At 43.3% G+C, this 27,415-nt stretch overlaps 1 protein-coding gene across 1 annotated transcript in view; it reads right to left on the bottom strand.

The window, feature by feature from the left end:
* Positions 1–739: 739 nt before the first annotated feature.
* LOC311044407 (transmembrane protein 132D) overlaps positions 740–27,415 on the bottom strand; it is a gene marked incomplete at both ends in the record, with an annotated part of 261,852 nt that continues 235,176 nt past the window's right edge. The window contains 9 exons of the mRNA XM_084055959.1: positions 740–1,343; positions 2,131–2,414; positions 3,992–4,225; positions 5,273–5,401; positions 11,377–11,505; positions 16,171–16,233; positions 26,112–26,189; positions 26,347–26,478; positions 26,942–27,005. Coding sequence (XP_083912085.1) covers positions 740–1,343; positions 2,131–2,414; positions 3,992–4,225; positions 5,273–5,401; positions 11,377–11,505; positions 16,171–16,233; positions 26,112–26,189; positions 26,347–26,478; positions 26,942–27,005 — 1,717 coding nt within the window. The remainder of the gene's footprint in view (positions 1,344–2,130; positions 2,415–3,991; positions 4,226–5,272; positions 5,402–11,376; positions 11,506–16,170; positions 16,234–26,111; positions 26,190–26,346; positions 26,479–26,941; positions 27,006–27,415) is intronic.

Below are 27,415 nucleotides of genomic sequence, written 5' to 3'. Positions count from 1 at the left end.
ATGATTGCATCGTTACAAGAATAAGATAGTAATAATAAATAAAAAACGTAGTATTCTAGCTCAAGGTATAAAATAAATTCCCAATCGATATCCTCCCCACCAATTCACTGTTACATCGGCAAAAAAGAAAAAGGTATTCGTACTTTTAGGAAAAGGTATCTGTTAACTGAATTTAGCATGGTGCTTTGAAACACCACAATAATCACTCATAACAAACACATTCTTATTACTTTTAGAATGTTATTGCCATAACAAATACTTTCACATTATATAGTAAATATAAATATTTCATATAAATGAATACTATTTAATGTTTTTCACTTTGTTACCATTGACTTATGTTTGAGCTAGGATTTGGCTTTCAGTAGGAAGTCTAAAGCCTGATGTAGTTGTGTGCCAGTAATCACGCACCGGAGATAGCAGACCTACAAGCGTCAATAACCACAACGCATTCCCAACGTGGCGCCGATGAGCTTTTAGGTCGTCTATTTTCGGTGCACGACACTGGAGCACAACTACGCATAAATCCGGCTAAACGGTTCGATGAAAGCTGCACACACGCACAAATTAAACATTCATCTCCCCTCTGCTTTCATCGACTATTCTCTGCCCTGTGGTTTCCTTCTCCCGGTCTCGTTTCCCTCTCCCGCCATCCACTCCAAAGGCATTACAGGTGAGCTGTATTCATTTGTCCATCTTTCTCCCCCCTCCCCTCTCTACCAGGGTCCCTTCCCTCCGATCACAGATTGTCTTGTAGTCTCTCCATATAGGTTCTGATTTCCGATTGGCCCAGGTCCATATCCTGACACACCCACTTGATGTCGTCCTCGCTCCCGTTGGCCACCAGCACCGACGAGTTGCCATACGGCCCGCCCCCTCCGTCGTCGTTGGGCAGCACGGTGGCAAAGGACGTGAACTTGACCCGCTTGCGCTTGGCGGTGCCTCTGGGGGAACTATTGAGCGGCTCCGAGCTGCAGCTCCCGTCCTTGCCGCCCGTGGGGATCCCCGAAAGGCACTGCCGCGGCTCGGGGACCGACCTTGGCAGGGTCTGCCCGTGGGCGATGCCCCGGTGGCCACCCGTGGCGGTGGCCACGCCGGGGCCCATCCCCATCCCCATCCCCATCACCAGGGCGTTCCCGGCTCCGTTCAGCAGGCACTTGCTCTCCTCGTAGCCACCCTCGCTGCGGTCGATGGCGGTGGTGCACTCGTCCAGCGGCAGCGGGCCCTGGCAGTGGTCGGCGTGGTCGGCCAGGAGGTCGGCCTCGTTGCCCAGCCACACCCAGTCGTGCGCGTGGTTCATGTTGCCTCCTGCCTCCAGCACCGGCAGCTGCTTGTGACGGTATCTGCATGATGAAATGCACAACCGTCAAGCTCCCGGCGGAGAGAGTTTTTTTTTCTAGACAACAAATTGCAAGTTATTTGCACAATCATCGACTGTGAAAATAAGTAAATTGCAAGCCTCGCTATTGTGACCTGTTTCCACACTGTTGCAGCAGAGAAGACTTAAACTTTGTTTACTGGAGTGGTTCCCAACCTTTTTTTTTCCTTGAAGCCCCCCTTCTTACATCTGACCCAACTGAGACCCCCTCATGCACGTACGCACGCGTACGCACACATGCACACGCACGCACGCACGCACACACACACACACACACACACACACACACAGACACACACACACACACACACAGACACACACACACACACACACACACACACACACACACACACACACACACACACACACACACACACACACACACACACACACACACACAGACGTTAACCACTTAAAGGGATAGTTCACCTGAAAATGACTTTTTTCCTATCGATTAGTCACCCCATGGAGACTTGAATTCATGGATATTTTTTTGTTTTTGTCGCATTCCTAAACCAATCAATTGATGACCGGCAGCGGTTCCGGTAGGAGACACACAATAGTCTCCTTTGTGTCCCCTAGGTCCCCTACTGGTCAAATTATTGGCTTAGGAATGTGACATAATAGTTTTGGGTGAACTATCCCTTTAAGCCATATTTTGGGACGTGTGGGAGTGAGCTATGATGTTTAAAAATGTTGCACTGCCTCCAAAACAGACAAAGCCCCCCCGGTGATCGACTCAAACCGTATACCTGAAGGCAAAGCTGATGCAGTTGATGAGAAACACCAGTATGGCCAGGCAGAACACGCCCAGCAGGGCATACATCCCGATCTCCAGGTCCGACAGGCCTCGAGGGGTCTGGGACAGGTCGCTCTCCCCGGCCCCGGGCACCTCCACCTGGGCAGGGTAGCTGCTGTAGTCCCCGGCCTGGCTGGGGCCTCCGCTGCCGCTGCCCCGGCTGCTGCTGCTGCCCCCGCTGGCGGCTTTGCTGCCCGACGCACGGTGAGTCACCGTGGTCTTGGTCGTCGTGCTGACCTGGTGACAGAGAGGAACAGTGGTGTAAAGTGACTAAGTACTAAGTACTGTACTTGAGTACAATTTTGAGGTGTTTTTACTTTACTGGAGTATTTTAAATTGTTAGTACTTTTACTTTTACTCCACTACATCTCAGAGGCAAAAATATTTAATTTTTTTGAAAACTTTAGTTACTAGTTACTTTTTGGATTTTGATTATTATTACAAAACATACATTAAACACTTCTTCAGCTCTATATACATTTTGGGCGTTTGAAAATAGCCGATCTACAAGCTCTCAATGCGTCGTGATGCGACGCATTGTGAGCTTTTGAATTTTGAATTCCGGACTTTTACTTGTAACAGAGTAGAACTACATTGCAGTATTGATAGGCTACTTTTACTTCAGTAAAAATAATTGTACTTTTTCCACCACTGGAGAGGAGGACACAACGATGACGTTAAAGCAGTGTTTCCCAAAGAATGGGTCGGGACTCATTTTTGGGTTGCGGGTAAATAAAAAATGTTCCTACAAATTTGTTTTTCATTATTACTAAGATTTAGATTAAGATTTTCAAAAATCATTTTTCATAAGAATTTCTGAAATGTGAAAATATATCTCCAAGCTCACAAAGCGTTGCATCATGACATGTTGTGAAGTTGTAGATCACATTTTCTGATTAATTTATACTGTGTGAAAAGGTTTGGGGACCCCTGTGTTTAGAGTCATGTTTCATTAGACGTTATATATACTCCAAACCAGGTCATTTCTTAGATCTCTACTTTAGTACCAATTACTTTGCTTTATTATCAATTTTATGAAGTCTGCTCACCATTATATACTGCAGGTGTTCAACTCTAGGCTGAACTGTGTTATTTATGAAGTGCATTTATGGTATTTTGTTATTAATATTCCTTATTACTGTTGTTCTTCTTAACATACTATAGGATACAGGCCTATCTACAAAACCACTCAAATGAGTTCTGCTTTCAGTGGTGACAAGATGAAAATATAATACACTGAACATTGTTCAGTGAACAATTTGAAAAACACTATTTGAATTTCTCATTCACTGTTTTCTTCATGCATTCTACTCTGTGAATCCTTATTTCACTCTCAAGACCTGAGGCCGATTCTACAAATCATTCTAAATTCTTATCAGTGGTTCTCAAACTTTTTCATGTGAAGGACCACCCAAAATGTATTTGGCCACGGACCCCTATCGAAAAATATTTAGTTCCAGGGACAATTGCTCTTATTGAATAGCCAAAGTATAACATAATGGTTAAAGTGGTTAACCCATTAAGACCTGGAACGTTTCTGTGTCACTTTAGATGTCTTTGGCTATTCAAAAATAGCAGATATACAAATAGCAGAGCTTGTAGATCTGCTGTTTTTGAAAAATCTTGGAAAAAAAACTTTTATAAAACATTTTTAAGAATCGCCTCAGGTCTTAATGGGTTAATGGGCTAAATGCACCCATCCATCCATCCATCCATCCATCCATCAGTACCTTCCTCATGGCCCCCTCCTCTCTGTCAGAAGCAGAGTTGTTGTGTTTCCTGTCTCCTTCCTCCTTCCCTGCAGCTTTAGTCCTCTGCTCGTTGGTGCTGTTGTCGGTGCCTGCTCCTCCCTCTCCCTCCTGCCGTCCTCCGCCTGCGCCTCCTTTCTCCTCGCCCCACGCTCCGAACTTCACCCGGACGTTCCCCACACCGGACGCCAGCACACTCTTCCTCTTGGACTTCTGGCAGGTTTCCGAGATGACCATCTCCACGCGGACCAGCGCCCCCTGTCCCTCGCTCTCCGCCACCACGGACGGCCAGTGCTGCTCCTGGAAAAAACGTAAATTGGAACACTGTTGAATTGGAGCTGATGAATGGGATTCTGACTTAGAGGCGCTCAGTCCGCAGATGGTAGCGTCGCCCCAGTGGCTCAAAGCACATGCACCAAATGTCTGAACCTGCGGTTCCTCTCGCACTGAAGCGGGATTACTATTGCAACAACACACCATCAGTTGGGCAATCTGGGAACCCATAGTCAAAATAAATCAGACTCTGGGGGAACCACCCAATAGAATGTGGATAACAGGATGTTGGCCGTTAGGTCCCGCCCAACATTCCTAATTTTACACGTTATAAAAGGAGCTCCCGACAGATTCAGCTGCGGAGCTCTGAGTCTGTCTTGAGAGATTATCGGTTGGGTAACAAACTGACCCTGTTGAAGACCCAAGTGTCGAAACACGTCGGTCAGCTGTTGCCTCGCTCAATAAATATTTTTTTTCCGGAGTGCCTCAGTACCCTTTTCCCTTCAGTCTGCCTCACCACAAGCAGAACTTTGGGTTATTTTGCTTCTTTGTATACCATACCTGTTCCACTGAAAGCACCTGCTTGCAAAAGCCACTGTGACTGAACCGAGGCAGCGCTTCCTTCTTCTGTTTTAAACTAACCTATTTAGAACAGCGCACATCCAGTTTTTCGCTGGTGCTGGATACGGAGTAACAGTTCAAAAGAATGAAAGAAAAAGAAGCATTGCTCCTAAGGGTAACTTCAAAACACAGAAAATATTACAAGTGGTACAACATTTCGCCCACAATCGGCCTTCATCAGGGGAAGAACAAATTAGGAGCGATGCTCTTGTGCAGACTTGTATTCTTTTGAATTAAAACTAACCTGTCTCACCACGGTCTAAACCCAGCTCATGTTCCCTAACGCTGGGTGAATTCTGTTTCACAGCGATAGGAAGAGCCGACATTGAGGAATACAAAAAAACGACACGATGACGGTGTGTCTGTGAAGTTTGTCAGTGGACTTTAATTCTAAACAAATAGATTTCACTGTATCCCCAGGGTGTGAGAGAGGAGGTGCCTCATGGGCCGTACCTGATTGTTAGTGGATATGACGTTCTCGTCCAGTGAGATGGCCGAGAGGAGGAAGTCCTTGGGGTCGTAGATGTCCAGAGGCGTCACCGAACCATCGCTGTACTGGATCCACGCACTGATCGCTGCCTCCTGATAGACATAGAGAGAGAGAGAGAGACCAAGGCATTAGGCCCAGGTTCAATTTGTAAAAAAAAAAAAGGGGGCAAGAATTAACCACTTAAGCACTATATACTTCTTTGTATGACTGACAAATAGTGAATATACTGTAGCTGATCTACAACTCATGTACCGCAACACGTTGTGAGCTTATAGATCCATTTTTGATATTTAAAAGAAAAACAATTTTGACACATTTTGATGCATTTTGACACATTGGCCCAGAATAGGAACCCCATGGGGATAATGTGGGTTAAAAAGTGTGTTAAGTTGTGATATTATCAAACAAAAGTATCAAACATATGAGACAGTCTACATTTCTCAAAAGGAAGGGCATGTATTTAATTGAGTCTGACCAGAAGCAGGGATAACTACATATCCCCACCGGCCATGAAAATGAATGACCGGGGCGGTGACAGTGACCGTGATTTGTTGCGTATGATCATGTCAGAGTTTTACAGAGAGACTCATTTCCATGGACAAAACGCCTAACAGCTCTTCAATGCTGGATGGTAATTGACACTCATGAACGAAGGTACTCCGTAATGAGACATGTGTCTGATTGAAGCATGCCCTCATTAAAATGACCAATAATTGCACATGCACACAACAAAGAAAACAACAACAATATAATTAAAATGGTATCGTAAGAATCGGCAGCTCAAAAACATTCCCTTAAGTCACATTAATACCAACATTAATAACATTATAGCTGAAGCAGAAGAATTTTAGGACACACGCACGCGCGCTCACGTACACACACACGCACACGCACACACTAACGGCCATCCCCATCCACTCTCCTGCACAATACACTGTGTTTAGGTCTACATGCTCGTGAACTGCACTCTCTAGACTGCTTTTGTCAACAACCTTCCTCTTTCAAGCAGCTTGAGCGCAGCTAGCCTATATGGCAACAGAAAGCCTGCAGTCAGACTATAGCTATTTTTCTCTGCTTTGTCTCTAAGTGGACTTATACCTCGCTGATTTCCCTTGATAAAAGCCTGGGCTTGCCTTTAATCAGAACACGGGGAGGATTGTGGAGGTAAGTAACACAGCGGCGTATAGCCTCCTCAACAAAAGTAATTACTGGACAACATTAAGAACAACAATTTATCTCCTTCTCTCTCTCCGCCTCTCTTCCTCCGCCCTACAGTACGTCTCTCTTTTCCCACCTGCCTCTTCATTTCCTCTCTACCTCTCCTCAGTTACTTTTCTCAAGACCCCCCCCCCCCCCCCCCCTCTCTCTCTCTCTCTCTTTTTTTTTTTTCTTCCCTCCTTTCCCTATAGGCAACAACAGTGATTCAAACGTGAGAACGGAGAAACAGTTGAGTTGGAAAAAGAATGCTTGGTCAAGAGAGAGGGGGAGGGAAAGAGAGAGAGAGAAGAAATATCTCCTTTAATGGTAATAAGCTGCTCTCAGTACAATTAGCCCTTCGATGGAGAGAGTAATAACATAAGTAGAGAGAGAGAGAGAGAGAGAGAGAGAGAGAGAGAGAGAGAGAGAGAGAGAGAGAGAGAGAGTACAAAGTGAGGGGTTGGGGTATAATCTGCATGGCATGATCACATAAAAAGAGAGAGATGGTTAGAGAGAGAGGATTATGGGTATGTGTGGGATTGTATGATGGATTAAGAAAATAAAGAGAGAGAGAGGCAGATAAGGGGGGGGGGGTGCGAGACAAAGAGCGGTGGAGGATGCAACACCGTTGCAACCCAGAAAGTACCGAAGTCTGACATAAAAAATCACGGCCCTTGGATCCATGGGCATTCGTTTTAGCGAGCCGACAGTACCCCTGGTCAAAAATGTCTAAAAGATTAGCTCCTAAACGTGATGTGTGTGATCTATGTCTGTGTACATCAGTGTATGCACAAGCATCTTGTTCTGTGTGGATGCGTGTCTGTCTGTCGTATGTGTTTACCTGCACATGTATGACTATTTGTATACAGAGAGAGAGAGAGAGAGAGAGAGAGAGAGAGAGAGAGAGAGAGAGAGAGAATGTACCTGTATATTAGTCCATTCAATCTGGGAACGCATCTGTGTCATTTTAGATTTTAGCCTATAACCATTCTTTTATACTTTCGCTATTCAAAAACAGCAGATCTACAAGCTCATAGCGCAACACCGAGTGCCGTGCTATGACCTTGTAGATCTGCATTTTTTTTTTTTTAAACGTGAAAATGTGTGCAAATCTTTTGATATATATATATTTTTAAGCAAACATTTGTAAATCTTTGCTTCTGGGGGTCCCTGGAACTAAATATTTTGAGATGGGGGTCTGCGGCTAAATACATACAATTTTGGGGGTCCCTGACATAAAAATGTTTGAGAACCACTGATATAGAAACGTAGGTTTTTCAGAAACCTGATTTAGAAGACATTTGTAGAGGTACTTCCGGATTGAATGGGTTAGCGTGTGCATGTGTGTGCACATGCACAGGGCAGCGTGCACCTCTAATTTTGCCCCATCTCTGCATTGCAGCAAACCCATAATTGTGTGTGTTATGTGCGCGTGTGCGTGTGCGGTGGGGGGTTCGGGTTGCTGTTACGTGGGTGTGATTTGCACACAGAGCTTTCACGGTGAAATCACTTTGGGTTGTTACAGGGCTCCGCTGTATCCAGTTAGCGGTCCAAAGGCGTCAGATTAGCAGGGTTCCGTTCCTAAAATCCTCCCCCCGCCTACGTGTATTATCCCGCCATTTCACGGAGACAAGGCGGATGAGAGCGTCGGTCAAAGCCCTGTGCGTTCCATGTGGACCGTGTGCAGTCTGACGTGCCTCGAACCAGACAAACCTTATGCAACATTCAACCCATTCAATCGGGGAACGCATCTACAAATGTCCTAACAGTTTTCGGAAAAACGTATGCTGCTATAATATCAGTGGTTCTCTAACTTTTTCACGTCAAGAACCCCCAAAATTATATGTATTTGGTCGCGGACCCCCATCTCAAAATATTTTGGTCCAGGGACCCCCAGAAACAAAGATTTTAGTTACAAATGTTCGCTTTAAAAAATATAAATTCAAAGATTTGCACAAATGTTCATGATTTAAAAAAAAATAGCAGATCTACAAGCTCATAGCGCGGCACTCGGTGCCGCACTATGAGCTTGTATATCTGCTATTTTTGAATAGCCAAAGTATAAAATAATGACTATAGCTAAATTCTAAAATGACACCGATGATTCCTGAGAAGCTGCTCAAAAGATAGACAAGTAAAGTAGACACGTGAAATTGATGTGTAAAGTATGCCTTCTCCTCATTGCTGCTGAAGATATCATACCTGCCATTCTAACTGTACTTTCACTTCAATTTCAATCTTGTATAGCCAATCATTTTTTTTTTTTTTTTTTTTTTTACATCATTACATCCTCTATTATTATTTTTATTATCATCTTGTTGCTATCAGTGGTGGAAAGTAACTACTGTAAGTACATTCACTCAATTAATGTACTTTTTTATGTTAGGTATTTTTACTTTACTTGAGTATTTAAGTTTTTTCAATACTTTCTACTCCACTACATCTCAGAGGCAAATATTATTTAATTATATGTCAACTTTAGTTACAAGTTACTTTGTAGATTTAGATTATTATTACAAAACATACGTTAACCAATTTAGGCATATTTTATACTTTGTGTATTTGACAATTAGCCGATCTACAAGCTCACAACGCGTGGCATCGCAAAGCGAAACTTGTGTAATGGGACATCCTGTATAATGAGTACTTTTACTTTAGGTAGTTTAAGATAGATCTAAGATAGATTATCATTACTCCAATTATTACATAATAATCAAGTACTTCTTCCACTGCCGGTCGTTATAATGTATTGTTGTGCTGTGCTGTGCTGTGCTGTGTTGTGTTGTGTTGTGTTGTGTTGTGTTGTGTTGTGTTGTGTTGTGGTGTGGTGTGGTGTGGTGTGGTGTGGTGTGGTGTGGTGTGGTGTGGTGTGGTGTGGTGTGGTGTGGTGTGCTGTGCTGTGCTGTGCTGTGCTGTGCTGTGCTGTGCTGTGCTGTGCTGTGCTGTGCTGTGCTGTGCTGTGCTGTGCTGTGCTGTGGTGTGGTGTGCTGTGCTGTGGTGTGGTGTGGTGTGGTGTGGTGTGCTGTGCTGTGCTGTGCTGTGCTGTGCTGTGCTGTGCTGTGCTGTGCTGTGCTGTGCTGTGCTGTGCTGTGCTGTGCTGCGGTGTGCTGCGCTGCGCTGCGCTGCGTTGCGTTGCGCTGCGCTGCGCTGCGTTGCGTTGCGTTGCGTTGCGTTGCGCTGCGCTGCGCTGCGCTGCGTTGCGTTGCGTTGCGTTGCGTTGCGTTGCGTTGCGTTGCGTTGCGTTGCGTTGCGTTGCGTTGCGTTGCGTTGCGTTGCGTTGCGTTGTGCTGTGTTGTGTTGTGTTGTGTTGTGTTGTGTTAGCACAGTCTTTGCGGATCATGGGCACAGATTCAGGAAACCAAGGGCAGCGAGAGGAGAGACATGAGAGATGAGACAGCGAGTGCAATTCAAACTCGGGTGGTCGCGGATCAGAAGGAACATATGGTCTGTGCACTAACTGGATGAGCCACCAGGCAGGCAACCCCCAAATGCACCTAAATAAATATGTGCTGTATACCTCACCTACATGCAAGGGTATACATATATATTTATACTGTACAGCCCATGGTCGTTAAGCCTAAATAATTGGTAGGAGTGTGGGGATGGAACTGAGCATTCTAAATGTCTTTCACATACGGTATTGTAACATCTTGAATGTTAATTTAATATTTTAATTGATTGAGAAATTTGGTTACATTTGAACACTCTCAGAGTTAAATTAACACACATAAGAGTCCAGTAGTGTAATATTATTACATATTAGTCTACTGATCCAGGTAACGCTGCATTACTGCATTAAAAGGAACATGATTTGTTTTCGACTGAGGTAAGCATCCATCCGTCCAGCTAAGTCATAGTAGGAGCCATAGTAGGAGGTTGTCACATAATTATGCAAAAAGAACAGATCTACTTGTACTGCAAAATGTTGCAGTGTGACGCCTTGTTAGCTCGTAGATCTGTTCTCTTTGAGCATGAGCATACGCAAAAGTAATATGTGATCTAATATGTAATATAAAGTATTAACCTTGATACCAAGTAATAAGTAATATAATAGTATTACTTTTTAAACAAGGTATAAGTAACTTATTATTCTTCCTGGGTAACTTGCCCAACACTAGCAACAATTTGTAGTTATCGTTATGCAGTAGTTGTTGTGCTTGGTGTGAATGCCACTTTAGGGTCCATTTGGTTATTATTTGTAGACTAACTAAATTGACTCTCAGGACTTTACAGTGTAGTAACTACTGTAGGAAGTCTGCACACAGCTCATGTCATTAGACATGACACAGAACGCCACGTAATCAAAAGATCAACTTATAATTATTATGGAAATTATTTCTGTTTGGAAGTAGGTTACAAACTGTATCAGCAGACAGGTAAGCGGTTTCAATTTTAGCCCTGGCAGGCACACACACACACACGTACACACACGCACACACACGCGCACACGCACACGCACACGCACACACGCACACTCATAATTGGAAATGGAAAACGGGAATAAGATAACGAGTGGTTATCTAACCATGTTAGTTGTGCGGAATTACATTTTCAACTTCTATGATTACAACCTGGGGGACATGGCTGTCTGCAGAGGGAGAAATACCATGTGGTAGATGCAGTACAGCTACGTGCGCACGTGCGTGTGCGTGCGTGCGAGCATCGCGCGTTGAGTGACACATCCATAAACGTTTCCCTGTGTCTGTGTTTGCTGGCGCGTGAATCCGCGCGTGCCGTCGCAAAAGATGACATTTTAACTACTGTAATTTGCGACCCGGGGATATAATGTGCAGCCTCAGATGGAAGCTGTTTATACGTTTGTGCGCGCGCATGTGTGCGTGTGTGTGTGTGTGTGTGTGTGTGTGTGTACCTGTTTGGCTGTGTGTAGCAGATCGGAGGCGGTGGTTGTTAGCTGGATGGCCTGGTAGCTCCCGGGGCTGGCCGTCATGCTGAGGGACAGCGAGGCCACCAATTGGACCCCCAGATCTGTAATGGTCACCTGGACAGAACACACATTCAGAGAGCGTTAGATTACACAACGTACAAAAAAGTCTGTGGTCAAAGAAGTACTCTGATTTTATTACTCAACCACTTTTCTTAATGTTTTTTCCCCCTAATTAAGCTGTTTTTCTTTGTTGTTTTCTCATGCCCCCCATGTAAAGTGTCTTTGGGTACATTTTTTTGGGGGGTAGAAAAGTGCTATATACTGTACATTTTAGATATTATTATTATTATTACTACCACTATATCATCGCTGCCGCTGCAATTTAATGCCCTACTTCATTTTACAAGCGTGTCAAGCTAAAGTAGTGAAAACAGTTGATCTACAAGTAGATCGGCTATTTTCTCTATTTTGTTCTATTTCCTGAAAAGTACAGGCCAAACAAGGTTTCCACCCGACAGTGACACTACTTTTATTGACCGGAGTCCCTCAGGGGTCTGTCCTTAACCCTCTCTTTTTTCCCTCTACACTTTCCTTTTTTTTTGCAGAATATGATCCTTTTTTTGCACTGCTGGGTAGCTTAACCAAAAACAATACGATATATAACATCTGTTAATGCAGCCCTATGTTTCGTGTTTATCTACATCTGCAAAGTGGACAGATAGCAGCTCAGTGGCCTTGTGGTTAGAGTGTCTGGCTGTCCTCTCTGACACTACAGGAGGTAGGATTTCAATGCCAGATCAAAGTCATACCAAAGACTATAAACATGGTATCCAATGCCTCCCTGCTTGGCACTCAGCATCAGGGGTTGGTTTGGGGGTAAGTCCCTGCGACATTCTGTACTAGCATCATGTCCAGTGTACAGTGTTGCCAGATTCTGTGAGAGAAACAAGCAACCAGGTCTAGGAAAACCAGCCCAAAAGAAGTGACTATGGGCCGCATGAGCACTTTAACATATCAGCTATTTGAAAATAGCAGATCTACAAGCTCGTGACGCGTTGTGAGCTTGTAGATCGGCTATTTTCAAATAAAATCTTGCGGGGAAATTATAATAAGCAGATCTGGCAACCCTGCCTGCGTACATCATTGCTGGGGGGGATGTAGGCTACTTGTACATCAAGCCGCCTCACGCTGCTCCTAACCTATGGACCACATCTGCAAATTAAATAGCAACTAAACTACATATTTGACTCTGAGATGCAGTGGAGTAGAAGTGTCAAGTGTCAAAAAGTAGAAATACTCAAGTAAAGTCAAACAAATGACGTCAAAATTGTGCTTACATCGTCTCGGGTGGAAACCTCATACAGTATGTCCAAAACTGTTACTTTTCAGGATCCAAATTCAAAAATAGAAAAAGTAGCAGATCTACAAGCTCGAAACGCGTTGCTTCGTGCCTCGTTTCGAGCTTGCAGATCTGCTACTTTTGATGCTTTGGTGTGACGCTGGAGTATGATCAAGTGGGACGTTAAATTTACGAAAAAAAATATGGAGATAAGTGGTTTCTGCCCGACAGCAACGTTACACAGTACTTGAGTAAATGTACTTGGTGTACCTTCCACCACTGCGACACGTTCACTTCAATAAATCCAGCTAATGGAGCTCCTTCTGGTGTCGGTGGTCTCGGGCTATCAGGGCCACAGCTGCATTTCAAAGGTGTAATAACGCCACGCGTCTTGGACAAGCACATAAAACAGCCTTTTATTCTGCTTCTTCATATTTTTTTTTACAGCAAACCAAACAGCCTGCGCATGGCCGCGTCGCTTCATCATCTCACGGGGGGAGTAACGACCTCGGGGAAAAAACAAGTGCTCCTCCCGTTCCCCGGCGCCCGGCGCCGCCTTAACCTCGCCGTCTGACGTTGCGACCGTCGACGTTGCAACTTTATTGCCTCACACACGGTTATTTCCTCAGCCATCAAGGACCGACGGCACTTTATAACGTCTCTCGCGACTGACAGACTTTGGAGAGAGGCTCACATTAAACCTCTTATGTGAGATGCTGCTCGGGACCCCCCGCTGCGTGCCTGACGGCGGGCAAACATCAGGGGCTGACTTGACACACCAACGTCTGTCCCGGGTGGATAAGGATGCCACGGGAGCAGGTTTTTTTGATCTCTCCAGTGCCATTTTGGCATTAACCATACCCTGCTGCTGCTGCTGCAGGCGCATGCATCCTCGGGTTGATGCAGGTGATGTGTGGTTACTTTCTCATTTATTTATTTACGTATTTTTTTATTAACATAGTGCTTCTATGGCAATTGACATAACCACTTCAACTCTATATAATTTGTTGACCTAGACCTTGAGTGTTGGAGGCAGACACAAAACATTGTGTTTAGAGAAGCTGTCAAAAAAACACATTATGTGGAATGGTTATTATGAAAGTTATACCAGTGTAAAGACTGTATCAAAAATAACTTTTGTTTAATTGAAAAACTACAGAGCATTACTGTAACAAATTGATACGCCGTTTTATGACAGTGAAGCATGCCGTTAATAGCAATGCGCTGAGCTTGTAGCTCAGCTATTTTTGGCATGCCACAACCGCACACAATCACGCTTGACTCATCCCATCGCAGGGTTAATCCAGTGGTTAAAGTGATGCCCTGCGACCAAACGGTCACATGTTTGATTTCCCCAACAGCCAAGACATGTCTGTAAACAGCCACGCCTCTAGAAGTGTCCTCCAGCAAGACACAAAACAACATGACTGCAAAACTACCTGTTTGCTCTCCTACTGGCTCCCATTTCCAAGGGAACTTTTACAGCATTTTAGATATACAGTATTAAGAAAATAAGCTGGGTTGAAAACAAAGGCTACTGATATATAATATAATCTCCATAGATCAACGCACTTGCAAAAAATGCACTGCACACAGAATTAATCTAAGTAAAATACATGGATTAAGTTAATAGATTACACTGCCCGACAGCAATGACATGAACCCGGGTCTTCTGCATGGAAGACCAAACATCAGCTGCTCTTTCAAGATGGAATCCCTGCTTGGCCAGGGGGGACATTTCATTGATAAACTTGATGCTACGTTCTATAATGGAAAAATTAATCTTCCACAAAGATGAAGGACTGGCAAAGTTTTATTGAAAGATCATGATCAAACAGAATAGACTGGTGTGCTAGACCAGTCCTCTCTCCATGACCTCACAGGAGCCAAATGGCCCCCCTGGGCTCAAGCCTTCTGAGGTGTCACCTTCAACGCCTCTTTATACTCAGAGATGCCCTCTCTAAATGGTGATAAATATTGGTGATAAATAACAGGCTATACTAAGTGACAGTACCGTATGTAATAAAGTTGATTTATTAAGTTAGCAATGACCATGTATAGTATCACTTAGAACAGATTATATGCTGACACAGAGAGTAGTGTAGAGGTAGCAGTCTGTGGGGGATGTCACCTGTTAAGATGGACAGCTTTAGTAAGAGTCAAACTAGCCCTTTGGTTTGAGATGTTGCCGACAATGCATTTTGACTTAAATTCAACTAGGTTGAATGTAGGTAGATATAAAACTAAAGATACAAAACTACAATGCAAATCAGCATATCTGCCGGTGCAAGGTGAGTAGAAATTACATTTTGATTGGCTAGACTGTCTTTTTCAGAAGTGAAACCAAGGGCAGACACTTTCCAAAAGTCTGGCTTTTATCCAATGGCAGCACAGAAAGCAGGGGAAGCTGTCATCACAGGGCTGTGTTTGAAGTCAATCAAACTGTGCTCACGTGAGTCAACAACCTGTCACAGTGTCCGCTGCCTACACCACGCCCAACCCGGGAAATGATTGTGCAATGAAAACAAACACAGAGTGGATGCAGATTACAGATTGAGGCGGAATATGGAATCCGATCCAAACCCTAATATCTTTCCCGGCCAGGTGGGGATTCTCCTTTAGGCAAGTGGTTAAGGTGTTTGACTTTAGTGTCCCTTCTCGTGCGGGAGAATTATGCCTAGCTCGCAAACTAGTTCAGGCAGATATACTTGTGCACCACTATGTGGGTGAAGTATCCAGCATGTGATGTGTCTGCAACACTGACATGTCAAGCTGCTGACCAATCCAGCGGTCTGTTTAAGCTCACCTCATTCACTGTTGTCCATCTTGCTGTCAGTGTCAATGAAGTTTGTTACGTGTTTGTTTTCTCCCACCGGCACCAGTAGGCTCTGCTTTTCCTAAGGGTTCCTTTCTCCAGAAGCTGATATTATATGTATATCCCTGCTCTGAAATGTAAATACGCTTGTATTTACATTTTTATAAATAGTAATAGTAATAATATTTTCAATCAATATGTGTGAGTTATCTGACTGAATGTATCTGCACATGCCAGGAGTTTGCACCTCTGTAGCCTACTACAAGAGAATGCTTTTCTATAAACGATGCCTGTTCAACGAGAATACAAGTTGAAGCACAGGATGAAGTAAGAACAGTTAATTTACCTTTAAAAATGCAACAATGTGGCCCTATCCCGAACGTAGGCTATCCTCACCGGGTTTTCTCTTTTCCTGCGTAATATGTGTTTTTACACCCCCCAACAGGTCCATTTGGTTATGGTTGTACACTCTCAGGGTTACAATTGGACAAATTAGCACAGCATTGACAGGATACGACTGTGTTCTACAGCATTAGCTGTCCAGTTCACTGTCTGTTCCTACATCGTCTTCCAGTTGACTTTTGTGTGTCCTATCATTGACACTTCATTGCATTATTATTCCTACCTTGTCATCAAGCACCGTGATGGTCTTCTCTGCCAAGATGGAGTCGGAGAGAGGGGACAGAACCTGAAACAAAAGACAGATGGCAATCAATACATTGAAGAGTGGAAGACGCAGTATGCTTCATTCCCTGCTGAAGGACTGACAATACCGCTTTGGATCCCTGTTCGGAGTAAATTGAAGGCCCACAGTGCCTTGAATGACCCAAAGAGGCCACTACCAAACAAAAGTTTTGTATGTTATGTACAGCTGTGGTAACTAAGTACACATTTTAAGTACAATTTTGAGTGTTTTGTTTTTACTTTACCATATCTTAATACCTTATACTTCTACTCCATTACATCTCAGAGGCAAATGTTGTACTTCTATTTAAGCAATCTGCAAACTCGTAGGCCTTTGTCCATTTTAGATTTTGCATTGTCATATTTTATCAAGCTAACTTGCATTATTACCGTGGATGAAGACTTCTCACTTAATCAGCTGCTTAGCAATCTATCTAGCCACCCTAATAGAGTAGGCCGTACATCGTTTATCCCATTCGCCTCGTACTAGCACACCAGTAGTGCAATTGCCTCCAAACTACGCACAAATATAGTGCATGCTATGGGAAATCCAATAAGCTATAAGCATTTCATGCAACTTTCATATTTTCCATACACTTTGTATTTGTACGAAACTACTGTATGATTGCTCAACACTGTTGCCGGAAGTTCTCTTACACGATATGTGTCACACTTTTCCAGTTACACAGATGTTGCCGCTGATTTTGTCCAGTTGAGGGTGGCCCCCTACAGCCCAAGATTGTATGTCTGATTCAACCGACGCTGAGTGTCACCAGCGTGAATTAACATAGGAATGACCGACCTGGCTGGATGCATATCAATGGTCCATCCATTGTGTGACCTGCTAAGTAGCCTACTGTAGGAGTATAGGCTACTGTCAGATATTCTGTCTGAAGCAGTCAAAAGAGTTGGATAACAGTGGCTGATGGATTCATGGACTAATTCAATTACAGAGGTGACGTCTGCAAGGTAAATGCATATAACACTAATGTCCCCAGTAAATATAATAACATTTGATATACAGTATAATGTGGGTTAATAAATAGGCCTAGATGTTAAAGAGGTTATTTCAATCTGCAATCGCTCATGTGCGCGTACGCGCGAGTGTGTGCATGTGATGTACTGTAGCGCTACACTAGCTAAAACATCCACAGTACACCCCTGCTCACTACCTCTCTTACTAGGCTTACATGTCAGACGATGTGTGTGCACGGACGACTAATTTGTCAAAAGCGGGTTGCCTATCCAATATGTGTCCTGTCGCCACCTGCAATGCAGGCAGGTCACACAATCGGATGAGTAACCATGTGCGCTGTAACATCGTACCATGGCAGCGGCCGTGAGAAAAATACAACAAAAAAACTATACAGTTTCGTGCTATAAACAAGACCATGGACATACAGGATAAAGAAACACAATGAAAAGATGTTGCTGGCAACGGCTTTACTATACACACCCAGTTAAACATGGAAAACCGTTTTCCATCAGCTCTGACTACAGCTGACACTAGGCTACTGCAAGCCACACAGCCTCGATTACGATAGCACTCGCAATTGAGTGTGTGAACTGCATAAACAAATGGACTTTACATACATTATAATGGAATATGACTTTATACACAGTGTGTGTGTGTGTGTGTGTGTGTGTGTGTGTGTGTGTGCGTGTGCGTGTGCGTGTGCGTGCGTGCGTGCGTGCGTGCGTGCGTGCGTGCGTGCGTGCGTGTGTGTGTGTGCGCGCGTGCGTGCGTAAACGTGCATGCGTGCGTGTGCATGTTGTTTTAGATGTATTTATTTTTGCTTTTACATTTTATTTGTACATTTGTTTTATAAATGAGGGGCCAAATACATATAATATCCCCCCTTAATTATACAGTACATTTAATGCCCAATATTTCTACACATCTTCCTATATTAAAATTGGCTTAAGGGAGGATGGGTGGGCGCACAGACCATGTCACCATGATTCAGTCATAACCATAAGGACTTCCCAATGCAGCTACGCCCAAATATGGAGTGTGTTGTCTAACCTCAATGTGTCATCATGGCATCGGGCCCTAACAAATCATGTCCATATATGGCCATATAATGATGATATCAGGGATCTCTATATATGGGCATATGGGCATAAAAGGGACAAGACAGATCTTCATATATGGGCATATCAGTCGGATCGGCGGTAAAAAGTAGCTGTGAGGGCAGAGTAGTAACTCAGTTAGAGTTTTCACCTGTATCAACCTATCGGCCTGTCTGCCTGCCCATCTGTCAGTCCGCCTGCCTGTCTCTGACTCGTTCCGGGGTTCTGCACTTGGCTCCACCTGCCAGACCCTAACAGTCCACTGTTTTGTCTCTGAGCTGATGAAAGGTGTCGGTGTTGTTAAGATTGCTACAGCTTTCTGTCAGACTGCTGATCCGAGGCGACAGACAGTGAACATGGAAGCTGCGTTATTGGGAGAGGCTGTTGACAATGAAAGCAGCCTGGTTGTAGGGAATCGCACAAACCCGACCCTTATCCAACCCTTAAACCTGACATTAACGCCTAACCCCAACACTTAAACCAAACACTAATGCCAACCCCTAATCCTATCACCCTGACCCGACCTGACTGGTTTACTAATTGGAATTTTACCTCTAAAAATCTTTATTAGCCATGAAATTTAGCCTTTCTCTCATGGGGACCAGAAACAATGTTGAGATAAGGTTCTGAAGTTCAGCTTTTACTATCCTTGTGGGGATTGTTGGTCCCCACGTGAGTAGAGATACGTGTGTGTGTGTGTGTGTGTGTGTGTGTGTGTGTGTGTGTGTGTGTGTGTGTGTGTGTGTGTGTGTGTGTGTGTGTGTGTGTGTGTGTGTGTGTGTGTGTGTGTGTGTGTGTGTGTGTGTGTGTGTGTGTGTGTGTGTGTGTACGTGCGCACACACTGTAAAAGACTGTAAAAGCTGACAGCATGGGTTTTGTCTGGGTAAAGACAATACTGGTTAGAGAACACCTCAGCTGTCACTCCACGTCACTGATACTATTTAACACAAACTAACTAGTGGGCACACACACACACACACACACACACACACACACACACACACACACACACACACACACACACACACTCTTTGAGAGAGAGAGAGAGAGAGAGAGAGAGAGAGAGGGAGAGAGAGAACAGAAGGCAGAGAGTGACAGAGATGAGGAGGCCGGTGTTGTACAACTACTCCGCCCGGCGACAGGGGGACAGGCACGTCTGATTGGTGTACAAAGAAAATCTCACAGCGAGCATGTAGGGGCGTCACTTTCAATCCCGCTGCCGGCGTGGTAGCAAAATCAATGACTGACAGCTCCAGGATTACTCCTCCAGATAGATGGAGAATAAGACGACAAGGTAGAGAGAGAGAGAGAGAGAGAGAGAGAGAGAGAGAGAGAGAGAGAGAGAGAGAGAGAGAGAGAGAGCGAGAGAGAGAGAGAGAGAGAGAGAGAGAGAGACCGGAGGGCAAAATTGAAATGTCAAACAATCAAACGATGGCTGTCAGCTCCGGCACCTCAAAGGGAATGCTGGGTAAATTCTCACGACTGAGTCCCAGACAGGGCACAGCTGTGTGTGTGTGTGTGTGTGTGTGTGTGTGTGTGTGTGTGTGTGTTTGTTTATAACCCACATACTGTAGACCACATAACACATACTGTACGCAGCTGTTTCCCAAATCCCCATGATTATTACCCCACTGGCCACAACACACACACACACACGCACGCACGCACGCACAGCACACGCACGCACGCACGCACGCACGCACGCACGCACGCACGCACGCACGCACGCACGCACGCACGCACGCACGCACGCACGCACGCACGCACGCACACACACACACACACACACACACACACACACACACACACACACACACTTGAATACTTTTATTTGGATCTACAAAATACAGTAGCATACAAGATCCAAACATTTTTTGAAGAGGGTTTCAAATGAAGGCATGGCCAGACACTGTATGCAATATATTTAAAACACAGTGGGATAATAATATGCATGCAGAGCAGTGATATGGGCTTAAATTAGTGCCAATAATATTTTGTACTTGTAAAAATAATTTGTATTTGTAAACACATTTTGCATTTGTAAAAAAAATATTTGTACTCGTAAAAATAATATGTACTCGTAAAAATATTTTTTGCATTTGTAAAAAAAATATTTGTACTCGTAAAAAATAATATGTACTCGTAAATAAAATATTTGTCTTCGTAAATAAAATATTTGTATTCGTAAATAAGATATTTGTATTCGTAAATAAAATATTTGTCTTCGTAAAACAAAGTTTTGTATTCATAAGATAAAAATGTGTGTTGTAATTGTAGAATTACATTTACAATGAACATTGTGACCAGAAAAAAACAACAGCTTGCTCGCTCGAAGATCTGTTCTACGGATTGCAAAACTTTATTTTTGGCACTCTGCACTTCCGGGTCTGAGCCAATCACGTGAGGCCTTTTCCACTACCCAATCATAAAGCTCCATAGGTCTCCATGGCAACATGGCAAACGGGGTTGCCATGTTGCAACCCCAAGAGTTTTAACTGCAACATAATTCCATTGCTCAGGAAATAAACAACGGATTACAATAATATAACATTCCCTATAATCAGTAACATGTAGGTGATACCTATGTCTATCAAATATGGTTTTATTGAAAGGCAATCAAAGGCTAGATCGAGTTTAGAAAGCAAACAGGTCATGTCTGGGGGCCTCAGTGCGGCTGCAGAGTTTGATTGAGTGTGAGACTAGGACCCACATGCCATATGTCAAAATGAGCGGCTTCATCGGGAATCGTGCGCATGTATTTTGCTAAGAGATTGGTTTCATAGTTTAATTGATATTAATTTATTAGTGCATTAAATTTCCCCATCCACTTTGATGGGAAAATTAAAAAACTCGATTTCAAGTATTTTTTTTTCAGAAACTGTAAGGGCTAGAGTTACAAGACTTGGAGGGGAGGTTCATAATTTAATCCGAAATTATCAAAAAAAGAAATACACCAGTCGGCCTCATGGTGGCGCTATAAAAGCCCCCTTTACGTTTTGGCCTCTAACTTTTGAACCGTAGGTCGTAAAATAAAAATCTAACTCCCCATATAGGCCACGCCCATTTGCGTCAGGATAATTTTCCGCCATTTTGAATTTTCTTCAAAACACACTTTTAGCTCCACCTCCCACATATTTTGTCCAAATTTCACAAAAATCGGTACACATGATCTCTGGGCCCATGCGATAAACATATCCAAACATCATTTTGATAATCCTTACTGTTCGTCCGTAAATGGCTTCCAAAGTTAGTGGGAGGGGCCTGTTTTACCAAAAATGCCAGAAATCACGAACGAAACGTCCGGTCAATCCCAAATTTAAATCACATGTCGAGAGTGGTTTACTTAACGAATCCCCAAAAGCATTTCCACTTTGACCCATAGGGGGCCTCACAAATGCACAAAACGTAACCGTTTGATGCAAAAACATGATTTTTGGGGGGAACAATTCCTTTCAAAATGTAATAAAAGCGATATCAGGAGTGACGTAACAATATGATTGGCCCGTTACATTTGTGGGAGGGGCCTATTTATTTAGTGGGAGGGGCCTATTTCTTAAAATCAAAACAGCATGTATCACGAAGGCAGGATCCGACCGGCACCCGATTCGAATGGCACGTCGCGCGGCCTGCGACGGTATTCCTCCCGGCGTATCCCTCGAGTCCCGGCGGCCGAGACCCGCGACCGGCGTCGGCGCAACCACACTTTGCAATTTCCCAGAATTGCTACGCGTCGAGTTTTTATTAAAGTTGGAGACCTCGCACGGTAGTGGAATGTTCGGTTTATGAGCAGAGCAGCCCGCGTGTCAAATCGTTAGAGAGGGGGAAAAAAAGTCACTTAACACTCTGGACCACCCTATAGTTGCATTACCTAGTTACTTTTAGTTAGTAGAAACAAAATAGCAGTTTCATGTTTTTGGTAAAAATGTACCTTTGAGAAAATGACGTGAACAAACACGGCTGTATTTGGGTAGGTTCTTGAACGTTAAATCTTTGTGTGGTACAGCTGAGATCCAAGCCATACTACGTCTCTTGAATAGCCTATATTGTTAGCCTCAAACTGTATTCAATCTTGAAGAGGAGAGCTGCGACAGCTTTCTCATAGACCAGCCACACATGTGCAGTGTGCAATGATCACTATGTAGTCGGCAAAGAAGTTAATGTTTACAAACACAAACCACCGTCACTCTCTAGTCTTAAGCGTGTCTCTATGTACAGTCTGACCCCTCAAGGGCTGTAGCATCGAAAAGGTGGGCGTGGCGAACTTTTGGTGAAGCGACGTTGGTACACCCTATAGGTCAGTAGCAGTGCTGTCAAGCCTATAATGCTGGAGGAGGAGGGGGGGTGGGGGCTTTTTTGTAAAACAGGCCCCTCCCGCAAATTTTGGAAGCCATTTATGGAAGAACTGTATGGACTATCAAAATTCGGTTTGAAGATGTTTATCGCATGGGTCCAGAGATCATGTGTACCGATTTTTGTGAAATGTGGACAAAATATGTGGGAGGAGGAGCTAAAAGTGTGTTTTGAAGAAAATTCAAAATGGCGGAAAATCTATCCTGGCGCAAATGGGCGTGGCCTATATGGGGAGTTGCGTCATCATGACCCAAGGAATCTAGGAGAAAAAAAGATTTTTATTTTACGACCTACGGTTCAAGAGTTATAGGCCAAAACGTAACGGGGGATTTTATAGCGCCACCATGGGGCCGACTGGTGTATTTCTTTTTTTTATAATTTCGGAATAAATTATGAACCTCCCCTCCAAGTCTTGTAACTCTAGCCCTTACAGTTTCTGGGAAAAAAATACTTGAAATCGAGTTTTTTAATTTTCCCATTAAAGTGGATGGGGAAATTTAATGCACTAATAAATTAATATCAATTAAACCATGTAACCAATCTCTTAGCAAAATACACGCGCACGATTCCCGATGAAGCCGCTCATTTTGACATATGGCATGTGGGTCCTAGTCTCACACTCAATCAAACTCTGCAGCCGCACTGAGGCCCCCAGACATGACCTGTTTGTTTTCTAAACTCGATCTAGCCTTTGATTGCCTTTCAATAAAACCATATTTGATAGACATAGGTATCACCTACATGTTACTGATTATAGGGAATGTTATATTATTGTAATCCGTTGTTTATTTCCTGAGCAATGGAATTATGTTGCAGTTAAAACTCTTGGGGTTGCAACATGGCAACCCCGTTTGCCATGTTGCCATGGAGACCTATGGAGCTTTATGATTGGGTAGTGGAAAAGGCCTCACGTGATTGGCTCAGACCCGGAAGTGCAGAGTGCCAAAAATAAAGTTTTGCAATCCGTAGAACAGATCTTCGAGCGAGCAAGCTGTTGTTTTTTTCTGGTCACAATGTTCATTGTAAATGTAATTCTACAATTACAACACACATTTTTATCTTATGAATACAAAACTTTGTTTTACGAAGACAAATATTTTATTTACGAATACAAATATCTTATTTACGAATACAAATATTTTATTTACGAAGACAAATATTTTATTTACGAGTACATATTATTTTTTACGAGTACAAATATTTTTTTTACGAATGCAAAAAATATTTTTACGAGTACATATTATTTTTACGAGTACAAATATTTTTTTTACAAATGCAAAATGTGTTTACAAATACAAATTATTTTTACAAGTACAAAATATTATTGGCACTAATTTAAGCCCATACAGTGACCCCACTGGCCACAACACACACACACACACACACACACACACACACACACACGCACAGCATAGAGACTGTAACAACTTATAAACTCATAAATGACACCGTCAAATCACTACAACTCAGCACATCTCCCAGCTAAATGTGTAATGTAATAAGATTACAATTTACACTACAGTAGCATAACGTCTGTCAGGTGGAAACAACATACTGTATGTCCAAAACTCTTACTTTTTGAAATTCAAATTCAAAAATAGCAAAAAGTAGCAAATCTACAAGATCTCTTTCATTCGTGCCACATTTCGAGCTTGTGGATCTATGGATATAAGAGGTTTCTGTCCGACAGCAACGATAAGATAGAATACTGTTCAGTGGTGGCAGAAGTATTCAGATTTGTTTTGCTTCAATAAAGTAGCAACACCACAAGATAAAAAATACTCAGTTACAAGTAAAAAACATGTTTTTTACCCAAAATGTTACATGAGGAAACATACAAAAGTATTGGCATCAAATTATACTCGCAGTACAAAAGTAAATTTGTAAAAGTACATTTGTCAAACTTTTTTGAAAATTGCTCATCTACCTTTTAAATTAGCGTGGTTAATGTATGTTTTGTGTGTTTTGTAGTAATAATCTAAATCTGCAAAGTAACTAGTAAATATTATACTGGAGTAAAATGCCTGAGATGTAGTGGAGTACATAAAGCATAGAAAATAAATGTGAATAGTTAAATAAAGTAAAATGACCTAAAATTGTACAAGTACAGTCCTTGAGTAAATGTAGTAAATATAGTTCTACCATTGCTGCGCACTTCACTACAATGGACTGATCGACTGCAACTCAAACTCCGCCAATATGTAAATATGTGTGAGATAGAGTGTGTGTCTGCATACAGAGTAATGCATCATTGTATAGTTTGTTTGTGCGTCTATACGTCTGTCTACTGTACAGTATGTGTTTGTGTTACATAATACACACAATGCTGCGTTGACAGGGCCAAGAGTGAACGTTAATTGCAGAGAAAGTGAGAGACAGTGTGTGTGTGTGCGTGTGTGCGTGTGTGCGTGTGTGCGTGTGTGTGTGTGTGTGTGTGTGTGTGTGTGTGTGTGTGTGTGTGTGTGTACTGTAGCTGCATCGTCTCTGTCGGGTGGAAACCTCATATGTCCAAAACTGTTACTTTTCATTATCCAAATTCAAAAATAGCAAAAATAGCAGATCTACAAGCTCGACACATAAGCGCCACGTTTCGAGCTTGTAGATCTGCTATTTGTGATACTTTTGTGTGACGCCGTAGTATGATCAAGTAGGGCGTTAATTTATTAAAAAAACACAAAAAGTTTGAATATGGAGATAAGAGGTTTCTGCCCGACAGCAAAGGTATACAGTTGGTGAGTGTGTCTTTAGGGTAGTAGGTAAATACTCAGAGAGCTTGTGGCTGAACAGTGAGTTGCCCAATTAGCTGGCACCTGGTACAGTATAATTATGCGGCGGTGATGCTAGCCTATTTGGAGTAGCTGTCAAACCGGAGCGGCGTTGTTGCTAACCAGCTCAACAGTCTGCATAATCCAAACATTAGAAAAGGTCATCCTCCGCACAGTCAAATTCACAGTGTAACTGCAAATGGTTCCATCTGTATATTCTCAGAGTTACAAACTGGATACATTTAACACTATGGATTTTACAGTGAAATTGTCACCTATTATATAAGGAATTAATTAAATACTGCTTCAGACTGGGATAGATGGGATAGATATTCTCTCAACTCAGTCAAACACGTGCTATTATAGTTAAACTATAGAATAGAGTAGAATAGAATATAATTTCATAGAATAGACTGCAAAACTGAGAGTCAGTGTTTCTTACTTTCTTAACTAAACGTAGCGTTTTATTGGACCCGTCATTTCACTGTCAGAGCCCGAGACCCGAGACAAATGGTACCGATTCCGACCTGGACCGGGAGTCACTTATTGAGAATGGACCAGAGAGAGAGCCGGGTCGGTCCTCGGGTATTTCGGGGGTCGAGCTTACCCGACGACCTCTACTATATAGCATAGCATAGCATAGTACATAGTATAATACAGAACAGAACAGAACAGAACAGAATAGAGAGTGTACCTGAATGGTGGTTATACCCAGGTCCCTGCCCATCAGAATGCGCCCATCTATCAGTCTGGCGATGCGAGGGTCTTCCACCTGAGTGCCAGTGAGACAAGTACGTCACACTTACTCTATTGTGAGTGTTTTGCGTGGCCCTGTGTGACCACACCATGGTGCAGTCCCACAGGGCCTGTGTGTGTGTGTGTGTGTGTGTGTGTGTGTGTGTGTGTGTGTGCGCGCGCGCGCACAGTACCTTCAGCTGCTCCAGAACCAGGTGTGTGATATCAGCCTGCCAGTCAGGCCCCAGCATGTACACCATCTCTCCTCCCGCGTCGGCCGGCTCTGCGACAAAGTGAGTCAGGACTCGAACCAAAGCATACTGGTACTGCAAGGAACAACAGCAGAGAGACTCTGCCTCATTTATGCTCCGCAGGACGACTCCGCACTCCCAAAAAGAAACAGATCAAGCAACACATCGCACCAATCTATTTTGAAAAGCTAGGATTCAAAACATAATGGACAAACTCCTATTTCAGACGTCAAAATATATTTCCACCCAAATACATGCTATATCGTTAAATTGTTGTACATATATATATTCTTGAAACACTTATGTATATTTCTAAATCAGTGAAGAATAAATGTCTTAAATGGCAAATACAGAATTGTAGATTGTTGAGATATTAAACATGGTAATTAGCTAAAAACACTCATGGTGTCATGGTGATACATCAAGACGGTGCTTACACACACACAAGCACACACAAGCCTGTAAAAGCTGACAGTCAGAGTTTATGCGGAAACACTAAAGACGAAGATGGCAGCTTGAGGTGCAGTCACAACCGTACCTGAAGGGTGCATCCTTTGCCCTTCCTCTCATCATCCTCATCATCCTCACTGTCCCTGGTGGGTCTGCAGGGTGGAGGAGAGAGAGAGAGAGAGAGAGAGAGAGAGAGAGAGAGAGAGAGAGAGAGAGAGAGAGAGAGAGAGAGAGAGAGAGAGAGAGAGAGAGAGAGAGAGAGAGAGAGAGAGAGAGAGAGAGAGAGATACTAAGATTAAGCGGTAATTCTATGTACCAGTAATGTAGATCAGTAATTCTCAAACTTTCTAATCTCAAGGACCTCCAGTGTAAATGATTTGTAGCTCTGGGACCCCATTCTACAGTACACTGTAAAATCCTCAGTGTGAATTTAACTCTAAAGATGAACCCAAATGGACCTGTAAGGGTCCATCAGTACACTCTCAGAGTTATAGACCTGTAAGGGTCCATTTGGTTCATATCAGTCATTTTAGCAGGAGACCCTGTGGTTGAGATTGTTGAA

This window comes from Gymnoscopelus microlampas (genome assembly GCF_963454915.1).
Source record: "Gymnoscopelus microlampas genome assembly, chromosome: 4".
In the NCBI taxonomy this organism is placed as follows: domain Eukaryota; kingdom Metazoa; phylum Chordata; class Actinopteri; order Myctophiformes; family Myctophidae; genus Gymnoscopelus; species Gymnoscopelus microlampas.
This window is presented reverse-complemented; position numbering and strand designations above follow the sequence as displayed.